At 36.8% G+C, this 17,116-nt stretch overlaps 1 protein-coding gene across 1 annotated transcript in view; it reads left to right on the top strand.

Moving 5' to 3' along the window:
• LOC107676115 (leukocyte tyrosine kinase receptor-like) overlaps positions 1 to 17,116 on the top strand; it is a 78,364-nt gene that overhangs the window by 3,080 nt on the left and 58,168 nt on the right. Inside the window, exon 2 of the mRNA XM_016470637.1 lies at positions 16,639 to 16,764. Within this exon, the coding sequence (XP_016326123.1) occupies positions 16,639 to 16,764 (126 nt within the window). The remainder of the gene's footprint in view (positions 1 to 16,638; positions 16,765 to 17,116) is intronic.

The following is a 17,116-nucleotide window of genomic DNA, read 5'->3' as shown; positions in this document are numbered from 1 at the left end:
GAGAGAGAGAGAGAGAGAGAGAGAGAGAGAGAGAGAGATCAGATCACATAATTCAAATGCGTTGTGAATTTTTGTTTGATATACATGTTGATATTGTTTTTTTATCCCCTGTGTCCATTTAGTTTTATTTGCCTAAACTATCTAATGTTATGAGTGTTATTACAGTAGTTTATTTAATCTTAGTGAATTAATAATTTAAAAAGTGGCAAAACGTCTCAGATTATCAAGTATTACTGTCTCGTCAACATGTGGTTCCTCTTTTAATCATGCAAGTTAAATTCTAAAAGATGACAACGTGAATATTGATTTCTGAGTATACTGGGAGCACATGTGGACAAACAACTCAATTTCCCTCAAGGCGTGCTTATTTTGTCATCAGCCATTCAAGAAAATAGGCTGCATCCATTCATTCATTTATTATAGCAACTGGGACCCATAGGGGCTTGCACCAGCAGCCTCATGCTTCCCAGTCTATATCCTTCCCCATTAAGCTGTGCAGCTGTCAGGGTCTAACATGGTGATGCTTGCTGCTTTACAGCCTGGGATGGACCGTGGAGGTGTGCCAAGCCTTTCCCCCAACCATCAATCATTCAGGCCCGCGAGACTGAGTGAGTGAAATGAGCTGTGCCGTGAGCGGGCGAGAGGCGAGAATGTGAATCCCAGGAAAAGTCCAGTGGGGATGGCGCTTAGTGCTTCTCTAGTCAGACTATGGTGTGCTGAGGGATGTGTGCCCAAGGGCTCAAAGGAGGAATCTTGAGTCTTTCTCAGGGGACAGCTTGTCAATATATGTTTAAAGAGAATTATATTGATTTGTTGATTTGATTAAGAAAATCTAGATCTATCAAAACAGTATATTTAGTGCTGATGATGTCCTGAAGATGATGATGATGATGACAATCATTAGTGATGATGATCAATATCAGATGCCAGAGCAGACTGAATCAGACTATCCCTTCTGAAAAACAAGTGCACTTAATTGTATTGCATGCAAGTTCAACCTTAAGTAGACTTTTAAAAAAGTGCACTTTGTAGTAATGTTGAATTAAGAGCTTTACTTTAAAGTTTACGTTTTAATAATCTTTTGGCATGCTTTAAAGAAGTACACTTACTTTGAAGTGTTCAATTAACATACTAAAGCACATGTAAAACACTAGATTATAATTGTATTACATTTGAAGTTAATATTAAAATTGCACCGTCGTCATTATAAATGTGTAATTACAAACATTTTTAAATGCATGACATACAAATTTGAATAAAAATGACATTAACATTAGTTTTAGTTTACCATAAATGCAATTTCCAGTACATTTGGCAGTACATATTAACCATATTATGAAGACAATAAAAGTAATTTTAAATGAGATGTGCTTAAGTCTTAACTTAAGTGGATCAAAAAAAAAAAAAAAAAAGCATTCTTAAGGTCAATTGCTGATTCTTTACAGTGGAGAGTAAGGACATGTGTGCAGACCTTCACCAGCAAACAAACAAACAAATAAATAATAACATACAATTAAAGGGGTAGTTCAACCAAAAAAAAAAAAGAAAGAAAAAGAAAAGTTGCTGTTAATTTACTCATCCTCACTTATCCAAGATGGCTTTTTTCTTCAATAAAACAGTAAAAAAAAAAAAAAAAAAAAAGCATTCTTAAGGTCAATTGCTGATTCTTTACAGTGGAGAGTAAGGACATGTGTGCAGACCTTCACCAGCAAACAAACAAACAAATAAATAATAACATACAATTAAAGGGGTAGTTCAACCAAAAAAAAAAAAGAAAGAAAAAGAAAAGTTGCTGTTAATTTACTCATCCTCACTTATCCAAGATGGCTTTTTTCTTCAATAAAACAGTAATAAAGATTGTTAGGTGAAACCATTGTTTTTGGTGATTCATACACTGCACGTCTGTGGCTGCCTGCCTTTGAGAGTCAAAAAATAAATAAATAAAATAAAACTCCAGCAAGACCAAATTAATACCCATGGCTCCTGATGATACATTAAGGTCTTATGAAGAGAAACAATCGGTCTGTTCAAGAAACTGAACATGATTTACAACTTTATTATCTTTAATCCATAGCATGGACAAACGGTTCTCAGAATGACTCATGCAAGTTGATACTGATTGTTTACAATGGAAAGTAAGGACTCATGTGCAGACCTTCACCAGCAGTACCAATGTCTTATCTCACAGCATAATATTACAATGACTGATGATTTTGATGTAAAAGAGGAATTTTATACACAACCCTATTTGTTCATACTCCGACCAAGAACTGAGAGAGATGACCAAGAACACACTTGAGCTGACTCTGCTTGTTTACAACAGAGAGTGAGGACGTGTGTGTTTTATTGTTTGTAAAAATTGTACTTACCTGTGCATATCCTGGATGCCGGATGCCGCTGCTTCTGCTTCCTCCATCTCTCTCAGTTTTTGGTAATCAGTTCTCATCCACTGAAACTTTATTGTTGTGAGCTTTAGATGTTGGTACTGTTGGTGAAGGTCTGCACACGAGTCCTTACTCTCTGTTGTAAACAAACAGCATAATCAGTGTGTGAGAATGTGCCCATGCATACATCATTATGCAATGGAGGAAGTCTGCGCTCCAGACAGTCCTGAATGCACTGAGAACCGGCAATCACAAACATGCAGTGTATGAATCACCAAGGACAACGGTTTCACCTAAAAATCGTCTTTACTATTCTACCGAAGAATACAAGCCACCTACATTTTGGATGACCTGAGGATGAGTAAATGGTAACACTTTATTTTAAGGACCTATTCTCACTATTACCTAGTTGTTTATTAGCATGCATATTACTAGCGTATTGGCTGTTTATTAGTACTTATAAAGCACTTATACAACGTACTTATACATATTAATGCCTTATCTGCACAACCATATTTTAGATCCCTTAATCTGACCCAATACCTAATCTTAACAACTATCTTATTAAACATTAAGAAGCAGCAAATTAGGAGTTTTCTGAGGGAAAACTCTGAATTAATAGTGAATATGGGTTCCCTATTCTAAAGTGTTACAGAGTAAATTAACAGCAACTTTTCATTTTTGGGTGAACTATCCCTTTAAGTGTCTGAAAAAAATACATTCAGTTCACACTTAAGTATACTGTTTAGAAATGATTACCTTTCTCCTTGCATGTCTCAATGCAGTGGTCTATAAACCAAATTATAATTTTTTAAGGGGTCATAAATAATGCAATCTTGTCAGAGGCAAAAATCTGGCAATGTAGTACTAGCAATAAAGTTAGGCTAACTTTGTAGCTAATTATGTCCAATAATACAGGACGGGTCAGTAAACAACCACAGTTTAGGGTAAATACTTGCTTGCCTATAGGCTTAGTATTTGCCTTAGGGCTGCAATTGTTTTGTCATGTGATTTGATTGATTGATTGATTGATTGATTGACGATCAATCGATCGGGTAGAATCAGGTTAAAATCTGTTGCTGTGACTACGGTGTCTTCCCTCCTTCAACAACTTTTTGCTGCATGCACGAGCATTAACAATTATGCCCTGGATCCAAAATGAACACTTGCCAAGTAACAAATATGAGTAAAATTTGGCTTTGGAGAGTGAATAAAATGGGGATAGCGGCCAATTGACTGTTAACTTTATTAGGAGCTGCAGAATTGCATAAGACACAGCAAGGGCAATAGTCTGACATTTGCTGTTAGGTGGTAGTAAGTGACATGAGCGACTCAAAGACAACCAAGAGCTCTACTAAAGTAACATAATCTAATAATGATGGAAGTGTTTGGGCATCAACATGTGTTCACACAAACACACAGCTCACCTCTTCCGATTATTTCAGATGCAAATTTCATCACATTTACCTCAGTGGAAAATGTTCCCATCACATACCAAATAAAGTAAAGCTAACAGAAAATAAATAAAAATAAAATAAAACACTGTTTCATGGGTGATAACAAATATTATGGCTGGTAAATGGTCTCAGTTGTCATCTGCTATTGGCAGGTCTGACAGATATTGGAACATTTTTGTTTGTTTGTTTGTTTCTGCCCATCCAAAGTTAATGAGAAGTGATAACTTCACAGCCATAACTCAACAAAGTGTAACATAAACTTTGGCTGCAGAACATTACCAACTACACAACCTCACAATGTTCTTGCTGTCAAGCATCATTGCAGCAGCCCAGTATCTTGCAAACATTATTTTATTTTCAGGCAGACTGCTGTTTTGCCTCAAAGACCAATGCGAGATCAATTGTTGTGCACAAATCAAATTTAAAAAGCCAGGAATGTATTTGTGATATTTTCCTTTCATTTACCAGCCATTAAAATGCCACAGTAATATATGTTTAGCCCACTGGCCTGGCCTAACTGTTTGTATAAATCAGCAGTAGCATCTTGGACTGAGCTTTGCTTTAAGTACTGCGCATAAATAGTAAAGAAAAGCCTGAAAAAAAAGAAAAAAATACGTGCAATTTCACAAACTAACTACAGGCCATGGGGGTCTGCAGATTGTCACTAAATTGGTAATTCAAGTCATGAGTCGTAGGGTCGTTCACACTGACAAAAATTTGCAGTGACAAAGTGAGTGGAAATCATTAATTTTCAATGAGAGTTGGCAATTTGCAACCCGGTCTCATGGCAAAACGTACCCGGGGGCACATTTTCACGAGACGCGAAATACGTACAGCACGCCAAATACGCATAACCTTTACTCTGTTCATTATATGTAAGTGTGAACTCGTGAAGAAACTGCGGCGAAATGTGCAGTAAGGTACGTAAAAACGGTGTTGCAGAAAAGTACCCAGAGGTACGTATTTTTATGAGACTGGGTTGGCAATTTGAGGCCCATCAGTGAGTTTGTAATGCAAAAGAGCGGAGTAGAGTTCAACTTTATGCAAATTAGAAGCAATGCAATGTGGCAACTACCAATGGGAGTACAAAGAATGACGCTCATGTGATCTGCCACATTATACAACACTGCAGTTAAGTTGAAATGGCTACTTAAGATTAACATCACAACCATGTGTCATCCACCATTATACATTCTGTGTCACTGTAATTTCCATTTTGTTAATTTGTTGCCGAAAAATAATTGTTTAGTAAGATAAATAAAAGGATACAATTGTAAAATAATCAACTCCAGTCTGCAGTTAATAAAGATATCCATGCAGGTCTTTGATTCCTATCACTTTACTCCTCTGTTCTTATTCCATTTCCAGCACCACTAATCCTCTCCCACTGTTTCTGCCCTGTAGGTATTCACATCTGAAATTCTCAATTTTTTTGTTCTTATTTCAGAGTGTACAAATTATTTGTAAGAGTCTGCATTTATTAACCTCTTTTGCCTCAGGTTCTTCATAGAGACATTTAGAAAGTCTGCCATTGACAGAGTGGATCATTGCTGAGCTAACATGCATTAGAGATTTCCAGAGGACCTGCGTTTAATGTTTTTCCAGGAGAAAGGTCATGCTAACATGCTAAAGGACATACACTAATCAAAAATTCTCCTTTTGACAAATATAAAATCATATGGTTTGGAATGAAGGTGAGCAAATGATGACAGTATTTTTCATTATTGAATGAACTCTTTCTTTTAAAGTTGAATCTGACTGTTCTTCTATAATCAGGACTTCTCATCAATAGCTTCATACAAACAGTAACGTCACACTGCCAGAGAGCGTCATAAATCTACTCTCCCAGCCATCTCTGAAGTATCCAAGCCTGTTTGCTTTCATCTCTGGAGTCTCTTTCTCAATTGTTTTTGAAAGGCAGCAGTTTGAGCTGTAATGTGACTGTCCAGCTTTGCCAAGCACTAGGGTAGCATCAAGGAACGAGGCCACCATGGAATCAAAGGGGCTTTATGCTTCCAAGATGTAATGAAGCAGACAGACTTGCCTCCCATCTCTCTTGGGCATCCTTTGATATAAAGACACTGGCCTTTGTGATACCTTCTGCATGGCCTTTCTTGACCTGGTCTCAAACATGGGACTGCCATGTGAGACTTTCTATATCCTGTGATAGTGTAGCCTCAGGGTTTGACATTGTTTGTTACTTGTCAGCCATGCCTCCACAAAAAAAAAAAAAAGACCTAGTTAAAGCAAATTTTCAGATGGCCACGGCTACAATTCAACAGTGGGCATAGCAAGGGAAAAAATAAAAAGATGTCTGCAAAAGAGAGTTATAAAAACATTGAAAAGATAGGGTAACATGAGCGGCTGTCACAGCATGTGAGTACTAAACTAAGTTCTCATTCACACACAGGTTTACATTCAAAACACACATGTGTTGCAAAAAACAGTCGGTTATGTCTGTGAAGGTAAACAGCTGGGAAATAAATTGCATGTTTATTTTAGATCTGTGTGGCAGCAGCAATATACATTAAATAAATCAATAAATCCACTCCTCTCTTGTCGCCTCTGAAGCTGGGACTGTAAATAGTGTTCTGTGCTCGTCTGTGCATCCAAAGACAGAACAGTTAGCATGGTTTCCTCAAACTTTTGCACTGATTATAGCACTTAACCCTCTAAGCGCCAAAGTCACAAAATTGCGACAAGACGTCATACTTAATAAAATAGAGTGTAGTTCCTAATATGGTGTAATATCTCATTTGCATTCCCTACCACTAGAAGGCAGACATGTAGTTCTTCGATTCTAGACCAAAATTGTGTCACGTTCCTATTCGGGGTGGCAGGGGAGAACGTGGTCGTAGTGTCCATAGGAGAGCTGTTGCTAGAGGTAGAGGAAGCAGGGGTAGGAGAAATACGGCTGGAATTAGCACTAGCTCTTTGGATCCAGTCAGAGCGCTCTGGATCTAGTGCCCCAAAGAGGTGGGAGTGGCCGCGGTACACGGTGTAGTCAGTGTGGGGTAGGTCTGTGCGCTGTGCCATGCAATGAGATGTACCATACTCTCAAGAACTATAAACTGTGTCACCTAGATACCTGATTCGGCAGATAGCTGGTAAACTGATCAAAAAATAGGCACATGCATTTTACTATGGCACAGTAATATAGTAATAATTTACTACTTTCTCCTGTTTTACTGTTGATTTCCTCTTTTCCTGATCATTTGGAATGAGGATAAAAAGACAAAAAAACAAAAAACAAAAAGACAAAAAAACATGCAAATAAGTTCCATTCAATATCTATTATTTCCTGAATATTACTGATGAACTGATCAAAAAGGCTACTGTAGGCTACTGTTCACATGCGTTTTACTACTATATAGTATAGTAATATAGTAATAATTTAGTACTTTCTCCTGTTTTATTGTTGGTTTCCTCTTTTCTGATCATTTGGAATGAGGATAAAAAAAAAAATAAAAAAAAAATAAAAACATGCAAATAAGTTCAATCATCAATTCAATATCTACTATTTCCTTAATGTTATGAAATTCAAGATGACCACCCCCTAATGACGTCATAATATGCAAATTAGACGAGTATATTTACACCCCACATAAACTTTCGGTCATGCCCAACATTTTTCTAATTTACAGTAGATCTCTATCTTTAAGCCCTTTCAAGCCACAAGCTTTTGAAATCTTGATTTCAAAATCCAGCTTTTTTCCAAAAATCCCTGGCGCCTAAAAGGTTAAAACCTGGAAAAGTCAGATTTTCATGATATGTCACCTTTTAAAAAAAAAATAATAATAATAAGATGGAGTTAAACTTCTCATACATAGAAGTACCCATGAAACATTTAATACCTGCCAGGCCACGTTTTTGATAAACTTTAGAGTTTTGACAATAAAAGGAAAACAAATGTTTTAGCTTCCTAGCTAACCTCTAGAAGTGAAATTTTATTCTGAGGTAAAAGTTGTTAGACGACTCACCAGTTGCATAGTCACTAATGTTGTCTGTAGTAGACATTTGGATGTCTTTTGATGTGGAGTTCTGGGCCTGGAGGGCCACTATCCTGCAGAGTTTCACTCCAATCCTAATTAACCACACTTCACTAACTAATCAAGGTCTTCAGTATTACTAGAAACTTCCAGGCAAGTGTGTTGGGTCCGGTTGGAGCTAAACTCTGCAGGACACTGGCCCTTCAGGACCAGGACTGATTTAAAATCATGTCCTTTACATCAGCTGATATCAGACATTCTTTATTATGATTTGAACCAAGGCAGCCAAACTCATCTCATGGAGGGCCGCAGTCCTGCAGAGTTTAGTTCCATCCCTGTTCCAACACACCAACCTGTAGTTTTTTGGTAATCCTGAAGATCTTTATTAGCTGGTTCAGGTACGTTTAATTAGAGTTTAAGCTAATTTCTGCATGACAGTGGCCCACCAGGAGCTGAGTCTGGCACCCTTGATTTAAAGTGTTACTGACCAACTCACCAAAGCTAATTAGCCAAGATTTAGTTACATTATCTGAAGTAAGTAGCTGTAGCCTTCTGTCAGTCGAATTCAGCAAATTCCATTGTGAAATTCTGTGTGAAATTATTTGAGATTAAAGTAATTTAAAAAAATGGTGAATATCTTTTTTTGGCTTTCTTTAGAGAGATAACAGTCTCCATTGGTGAACAAATCAGTCATTCGTGTCTGATTGTTTCAATTAATCAGTTGATCCAGTTCCCAAAACTAGTCTGAATGATTTGTTCATGAATCAGACTGATATGGTCTGTGTATTTTTCGAAATATGTCAGAATTCATAACGCAAATACGCAGTGCATTATCAGCATTTTAAGTTTACTTTTCAGGTCAATTACTCTCACTGATGAACAAAAGTTTGAAGCTACACTGTCAACTTAATAATAGTTAAATAATTTGGATAATTGGACAACTGAGGTTTGAAATTGCAACAGGAATGCAAGAATGTACAATGTAATCTCAAACTTGCATGTATCGGCCAAGTATTTGTGTCTGAATTTATATGCTTGCACAGAGCAGTGTTTCCCAACCCTGTTTTTGGAGGCAGCTCAACAGTACACATTTTGAATGTCGCACTTATCTGACCCATTAATTTCAGGTCTTGGAGTCTCTACTAGTGAGCTGATGAGTTTTTTTTTTTTTACAGATGTGTTTGATTAGCAAGAGTTAAAAAATGTGTAGCCTTGGGGTCCCTCCAAGAAAAGTGTTGGGAAACATTGGCGTAGAGTGTTTATGGCCTTAAGAACTACACAGTTGCAAACATGTAGAGGTCAGTAGAGAAGCAGATACACTGTGAGCAAGGGGTGGCAGTTCTAACGTGCTCTGGCTTTTATTTTTGTCTTACAGCAACACATACCGTCTTTTAGCAATAAGAGCTTTGGCGTATCAGCTCACTTTGTCTTCCTCACTGGCTTGTCCTCTTTGATTTGTCTCCTCCTCTAATGCAGCAGCCCCAAAACGTCCCCAAAAAATAGTCAAAGAAAATGAACCAGTTATTTCATTGCATGCTTTAGCCCCACAGGCGTTGTGGAATAATCTGAAAAAGACAAATAATGCCAAGGCCTTACCTCAGCCAATCAAGTGTGTGTCTGAACAGTTCATTGAGCTCCTAAATAGTTGCCCCCCATTCCGTCTGTTGTTCCAAGGGAGAGTCAGGTGTAATTCAAGGGCATTAACTTTACGCCTTTCCCTGCAGATCAAACACATTTGCTTGGACTGCCCCAACTAACATAAGTTGCGCTTTGATAGGAAATAAATCAAAGTGAAGTTCACATTTTCAAATAATTAATTCATATAATTCAGTAAGATGAGGGTAAACAGATTGACTTGCTGTGCATGATCAAGGGCTCGGGCATGAGATCTAAGATCTAAATTCCCTTTGGACTACTTAATTAATGAAGGTAATATGCTTTTTAATACATAACAGAAATAAAGAGAAATAAATGTGCAGTTAATAAACCCTTCTACTGTGATTGGCAGGATGAGAAGAACATATTTTTCCTGAACTTTTTAGTACTTTTGATGTGTCCAAAAGTAGTGACTTGCAGTTTGCTTAATCAGATGTATTGCAGACTGAGTCGTTCGGGACAGATTAGTTTGACAGTTATCTCTTAGTTCTTGTGACTGATTGAGAAAATGAATCATTCATTTCACAAATCAGCACAAATCATGAATCAACACCTGAAATTATTCTTAAAGAATTGCCAGATCTGCATTGTAGAAGTTGGTATATAACACGAATGTTCCAATAAGGCTCAACACAAGGAAGGGGAAGTAGAGGTTATAAAGGTATGGACAGAATTAAAAGGTAAGAGGAAGGAAGGAAAGAACTGATACGTGATGGATAGGATAGGAAAATGCAGGTATGAATAAAAATAATCATGATGAGATTATCAGGAAGACAAACAGGTCAATGACTTTTAAACCTGGTCTGTATTACCGTTATCAGTCTAGTCCAATATCAGATTTATTATCAACTTATTTTATAACAGCAGACTCTAACCATCAACATATACCACTTTGCAGCACTGTATTATCAGAATCTTTAAGCAATGTGAGGACGCCAGAAACGTGCAAAGAAATCACAGAGAGTCTTAATTTGCTTCTTTTGTCTGGTCCCATTAGGCAGATTCTCTGAATCAGGACGAAGAAAGTCTCTGCTCTTTTTTGAATATTGTGCTTAATGCTATTGAGAAAAGCACAGTGCGTCCTGTATGAGTCAGAGTACTCACCGTCTCACTGAGAACACATTTCAGACCGGCTTAGTTGTATCTGTCTAGAGTGCGCGATGGTTGTGATGTTGTGATATAACGAACATACACACAGACCTCATAATCACTCAGATCTCCACACTGTGTACCCTTCACATTCAATATGTTTACCCTATGGTCCCATTCACCTTCATATCAATGTCTTCTCTCTTTGTTGAATAACAAACTTTCATATTCAATCAAGGCCAAAGTGACTCAAAGAAAGATTTTGAATAATTAATTTCAGTGGCTGGTGCATGAATTACCTGCTTTGATGCACAATACAAACTGTTATATCATTAGCTAACTATCTACTAACTCTTTAAAAATGTATCTGTTGTGATATAGATGTGAAATAGGCCTCTCGTTGCTTGTTTTGCATTTTCACATTTTATGTTGAGAAATGTGAGCCATTTAAAAAAATGCATGAACTTAGCATGCTGTGTGGCCTACTTCTTGTTACACAACAAAGATGTAGGAAATGGAGTCTGAAACCGAGTTTCCAACTGTCTTGCTGTGACCTTCACAGGCAATGTGTTTCTGAAGGAGTCATTAAATTCTCATTCTGTTGGTAATCAGTCTTGTTGTTTGAGAGAAAGTATAAAACTGAGTTCAAATATTTCCTGTTGGTATAACTGGAGCTCTGAGATTTGAATAAATAAAGAATATCAATTGTACTTATAAACAATAAACATGTTGGTTTTAAAAAAGTTAATGTGAAATACAGTGAAATCCCAAGTTTATTCCCGTTATGTCAGATATTTCAGAGTGAGACCAGATATTCAGTAAACAAATAAATAAATAAATAAAATTAATGAATAAATAATAATAATAATAATAATAATAATAATAATAATAATAATGCAGGAAACTTATATTATGAATATAAATTACAATGTGTGTGTGTGTGTGTGTGTGTGTGCGTGCGTGCGTGCATTTATGTACATATGTATCGTTTTAAATAGTCAAATAATCAGATTCATGTTTCACAAATAGTAAACTGAAAACAAGAAGTATGATATTTAAACACTTTCACTTAATAATAGTAAGTAACCAGTAATAATAGTGCAATAGTGCATACATAATTAAAAGCATTATTCACCTACATATATATTTTATTGAAAAAAAGCAAAAGTTAAAAGCCTCTCCAGAATTCTTCTAGAAATGCAACCCAGTTAATATGGAGCTATAGGAAGGAAACAGCCTTTTAATACAATGTTCTCAGGACTCACAGCATGCGGCAATATATTACATTTTTATTAATGATTACGAAAGCAAACATTTACTCGATCATATGGTGTGCATGAAATGTGTGACTGAACCTTGAAGGATCTTACTGGAAACAATACTTCAGAGCCTGATTCTTGGTGACTCATGTTTCAGCACATCCTCCATGCAGTGTTTACAAGGGTTAGCATTTGTGCCGCAGAGCCTGTGAACCTTCATGATGGTCATTAAGCTTGTTCCCCATGTGTAGTGACAGATCGAGCATCTTTTATCTTAGCTTAGCTTTCAGCTCACTGATATGAATGTTTGCCCGCTAGCGGTATGACTCACTGTTACGGCTGGCTGTCAAATGTCTGCCGAACAATAATTAAATCATTTTAGTACTCGTACAACGACACTAGTCTGACATATCCATCACATCTTTGTTCTTTCATCACAAAGCCTAGCTGCATCAGGGCAGATTGGTGTATTAACACATCCTCGACTTTTGTTTCTGCTCTTTTTCTTTACTTGCCATACACACAGAGCGTTTGATTAAAAAGACTATTAGTATTTTTTTCTTTAGCAAGGCTGCCATGCTGAGATGTGAAGCAGGGCTATTAATTGCTATGCCATTTTCATGAACTGATGGTTTTCGCTCAACGCGTGTAAATGTGTCTGCAGTTGCAAGTCACAATTTGATGTAGTACTAAGAGACAAATGAAAGGGAGTCAGATGGGTTATAGAGAAGAATCCATCCCTAGACGATGTGTCATCAAGCAAGACTGAAAGAGAGTAAATGGACTCTTAAAAAAAACACATCTTGTATTAAAAAAAATAAAATAAATCTCATCCCGTCTAAGCACAATGTTCACTCAGCATCTCTTTTACTAGGAATTATGATTCAGGGCCACAACTACCATAGACACCGAGGTTGATACATCCATTCACCAATACACCCATTCAGTGGCTGATCAATGTGAATTCTGAGAACAGTTATCAAAATTTCAACCAAGTTCCCTGAATTACAGTGTTTAGCGCTACCCAGGCTCATTGCCTCGTTTGGTTTTGCAGGTGTTAATTTAAGTTAATCTAGTGCAATAGTGAATAGTGTAATGAAACAGGTGGGAAAACAGAATCTAATTTGTTAAAAAAAAATTATTTGTAGAGTAAAGGCCTTGTTTCATTGTAAAAAAGAAGTGCACTTAATTGTATTGAATATATACTTCATAATATTAATGAAATAAAAGGCCACATAAGTGTACTTTAAAAGAGTACAGTCTTAAGTTTAACAAACTGCATTTAATATAAATTTAAACTATAGCATACGTTCATTTTAATTCTAAATAACATTTGACAAGTGTGGAAAAAAAACATTACATTCAGTTCGTACTTTACTTAATTGATAAATACATTGCCCTCCACTAATTTTGGCACCCTTGGTAAATATGAGCAAAGGTGGCTGTGAAAATAAATCTGCATCATTGATCTTTTTTATCTTTCATTCAAAAAAATCACACAAATTCAAACCTTTCATTGAAGTGAGAAAATTTCAGGATGAAATAAATGTTGTTTTTTTTCTCCAAAGCATGTTGGCCACAATTATTCGCACCCCTAGAAATTCTTATGAGTAAAATATCTCTGAAATATATTCCCATTCATATTTACATTTTTTACCACACCAGGGTGACTAGGGTCATGAAATTGTCCAGCCATGACTTTCAGTTCCACATGAATTATAAATATGAGGACTACAAAGGCCAAATTCCCTTAATCATCCATCACAGGGAGTAAAACCAAAGAATATAGTTCTAATGTGCAGAACAAGTTTGTTGAGCTTCACAACATAGAAAATGGCTTTGGAAGCACTGGGGATTTAAAGCATTGGAAATCCCAATTTCCACCATCAGGGCATTAATTAAGAGGTTCCAATCAACTAAAGATGTTACAAATCTGCCTGGAAGAGGACGTGTGTCTATATCGTCCTAATACACGGTGAGAAGGAAAATTTGAGTGCCCAAAGAGTCTCCAAGGATCACAGCTGGAGAATTGAAGAGATTAGTTGAAACTTGGGGTCAGAAAGCCTAAAAAAAAAAAAAAAACTCAAACAGCCCCTATATCACCACATGTTGTCCGGGAGGGTTTCAAGCAAATCTCTCCTCGCTCAACCAAAAACAAACTCCACCATATTCAGTTGTCAGACACGACTGGAACTTCAAATGGCACTGGTTTCTATAGTCAGATGAAACTAAAAAAATAGCTTTTTGGCAGCAAACCCACCAGATGGGTTTAGTACAAACAGGGATTTTCACAGCCCCACCTTTGCTCATATTTACCAAGGGTGCAAATATTACTGGAGGTCATGCTCCAGTAAACGCTTTCTTACCATTCATTCATTTTTATTTTATTACATTTTTCTATTTATTAATTTAATTTAAAAAAAAAATTTGTATTTTTTTTTTTTTTTTTTATTTTTTTTTTTTTGCTGTGGTATAAAAACTGGTAGCAATCGATGGAATCAACTCCTCAAATCCATAAATATTACCAGGACTGGGTCAACATTAAGGGTACATGAACCAGAAAAAGAAGAAATAAAACCAGTATTCATGTATCTACCTTATCTCTGCAATCATACATTGACGTACTAGCAAGAGTTCCAGAACTTTGGTCTTTTAAAGTCTGTAATACTGGAACTAGCATTAGCTAACACACATTTGCCCATGAATTACTCACCATCAAGGCATCCTAGGTGTATATGACTTTCTTCTTTCAGATAAATTCAGTCGGAGTTATATAAAAAATTGTCTGATCTTTCAAGCTGTGTAATGGCAGTCAGCGGGTGTTGCATTGCTTCAGTCCAAAAGGGGTGGGGGGGGTTGGACAAAGGCCTCCTGTAGCGAATTGATGCGTTTTTGTAAGAAAAAAAAACATATTTAAAATGTAATAATCAATTTAATCTAGCTTCTCAGCGTGCGAGTACTCTTTCGTGTCGCATGAATGGAGAATTACACATAAAATTATGTTGAATTGTCCGTTTTGACGAGTATTCATGTAAACACTGTTAATTATGTCTTAAGTGAACGTAAACAGTAGGGAGAACGTGTATCAGTACATTGCATCCATTGCAGCTGTGCATTCGGTTTTAAAGGGACAGCAGCCTAATTTAGTTGCTATTGTCCGAGTCATTGATGTTAATCAAGCAACAAAAGAAAGACAGAAAATCACACACTGCTCTTGACTGAAAACTTTAGTAAAGATTAATCTAAATTTATTTATATAAATAAATATCTCTGCTTGAAAGAATTAAGAATATGGTAAACAAGTTGCTATAAAGAATGCATAATTAGCCTATATAACCATTGGTATTTCATTAAAAAGAAGACCATGTTCTTGTTCTTTATGAGAAGTGGTTTTATTTAATTTGAACATAAAGGCATGTTGTGTGTCACCGCAGTAAAATCTGTGTCTATCATTATAAAACCTTAATATCAAACCTATATAATGATTGTGGAAATTTTTGAGAAATGCTTAATAAATGCACTGTAACTGAACCCATTAGATTTTAGCCAACTAAATTTACTGTAGATTTAGTCGACTAAAATCTTATGATATTTAGTCGACTAAAACTAGACTAAAACTAAAAACTATTCAGATGACTAAAACATGACTAAAACTAAATGGCATTTTAGTCAAAAAACTATGACTCAAACTAAATCGAAATTTGCTGTCAACATTATCACTGACGCCTAGGATGGCTTGAGGGTGAGTAAATAGTGGGCTAATTTTCATTTTTGGGTGAACTATCCGTTTAAAATTGACTCCCCTCAACAATATCAAATGTATTCCTTTTTGGAATCGACAGCATCATGTGTCTTCCCAACAAAATCTGTCATCACCCAGAGCAAGGGTGTTATGCCTCTGTAGCCGTGAACCCCTGGTGAGCCGGTCCATTTGTACAGCTCTTTGACTGTCTTCGATTTGCATAGATATGCAAACCGCGGTTACATCTCGTTGTGTTTGCTGTGATGCTATCAGACTCAACTCACATAAATCCAGTCACCACGCTACTTATCTGGGCCATTGTTCCGTCCTACATATTCTAAAGCATGTTAAGCTAGCGCTCCATATGCAAAAAGAAAAGCTATATATTGCGCCATAGTAAAATGATCCGTATCTCGTCCCACAAAAGGGCAGAAGTTGTATATGTTTATGTTAAAATGTTATCCTAGTCATCTCTTTAGAGCTGTGCTTGAGTTCTCATTACATTAACACAATTTTTGGAGTGTCGGTTGTATCTTTATTGGACAGGAAAGGGCTCTTTGTTTTTTCATTTGTAGATAGCCTTTGTCGGTATCCTTTCCTGTCATTGAAGCCATAAAAAACAAGTGACTACTGAGAGGCTTTGCCTCTTTTATGTCTTCTTTCTGCCTCATTTAGTTTCACAAAGTGCTGAATTTACTTGATGTCTTTGTGTTTGTTTGCACAGAAGCTTTTAATGTAACCCTCTGATTTACTTTCTTGGCGGAAAGTCTATCGGAAAGACATAAAGTAAACCTCTTCGGAGTAACCTGTTACACCTAATGTGTGGTTGTAAAAGAAGATGTATGAGAAGAATGAGGTAAAGGTGGGCTAATGGTTAATGATCAGGGCTGCTTGCGCAAATGTTACATCTTAAGCAAGGGTGACCCTGGAATCTGAGAGTTACTGGGATTGAAATTCTGCTTTATCACCATTGTGCCCTTGAGGGATTTAAACCTTGGCTCCTTCAGGGGAACTGTCTCTGTAATTAGTGTCTCTGATTCCCTCTTGTCTTTCTCCACCCAGGAACCTCTCAAAATGTCACTCTCCGGGGCCGCTATCACTGCAGAGGGGGCCGGGAGATCAATGTGAGCCAGCTGTGTGACTTCAACCCTGACTGTCCACAAGGGGACGATGAGGGGGAACATTGCCGTGAGTATTAGTGCCGTTCGTTTGGAGGACGAGACAGCAGACGGGGGCTCAGGAGGGCAACAGCAGCTCTTTAATGAAGCCATCGTGTGTTTGCCCATTACATAACAGCAGTTGTGTTTATTGGACATTTTGGGAGTTGTTGTGGTTCAGTAGTCATTGTCATCCCAGATCCACTGTTTCCCCCAAAATGAAAAAAAAAAAAAGAGGGACAACACACACACATCAAGCACAGATTTATTTGTCTTACAGCGAAATAAGAGATACTATAATAAACTGTGTTAATATTTTAAGTTTGGAATAATTTATATACAAGTTAAGTTTTTTACACTTAATTTGCTGTAAGACAAATAAG

The sequence above is a fragment of the Sinocyclocheilus anshuiensis genome, unplaced genomic scaffold, assembly GCF_001515605.1.
Source record: "Sinocyclocheilus anshuiensis isolate Anshui unplaced genomic scaffold, SAMN03320099.WGS_v1.1 scaffold2490, whole genome shotgun sequence".
Taxonomy (NCBI): Eukaryota; Metazoa; Chordata; class Actinopteri; order Cypriniformes; family Cyprinidae; genus Sinocyclocheilus; species Sinocyclocheilus anshuiensis.
Note: the sequence above shows the minus strand (reverse complement) of the source record. Positions and strands in the feature narration are given on the sequence as shown.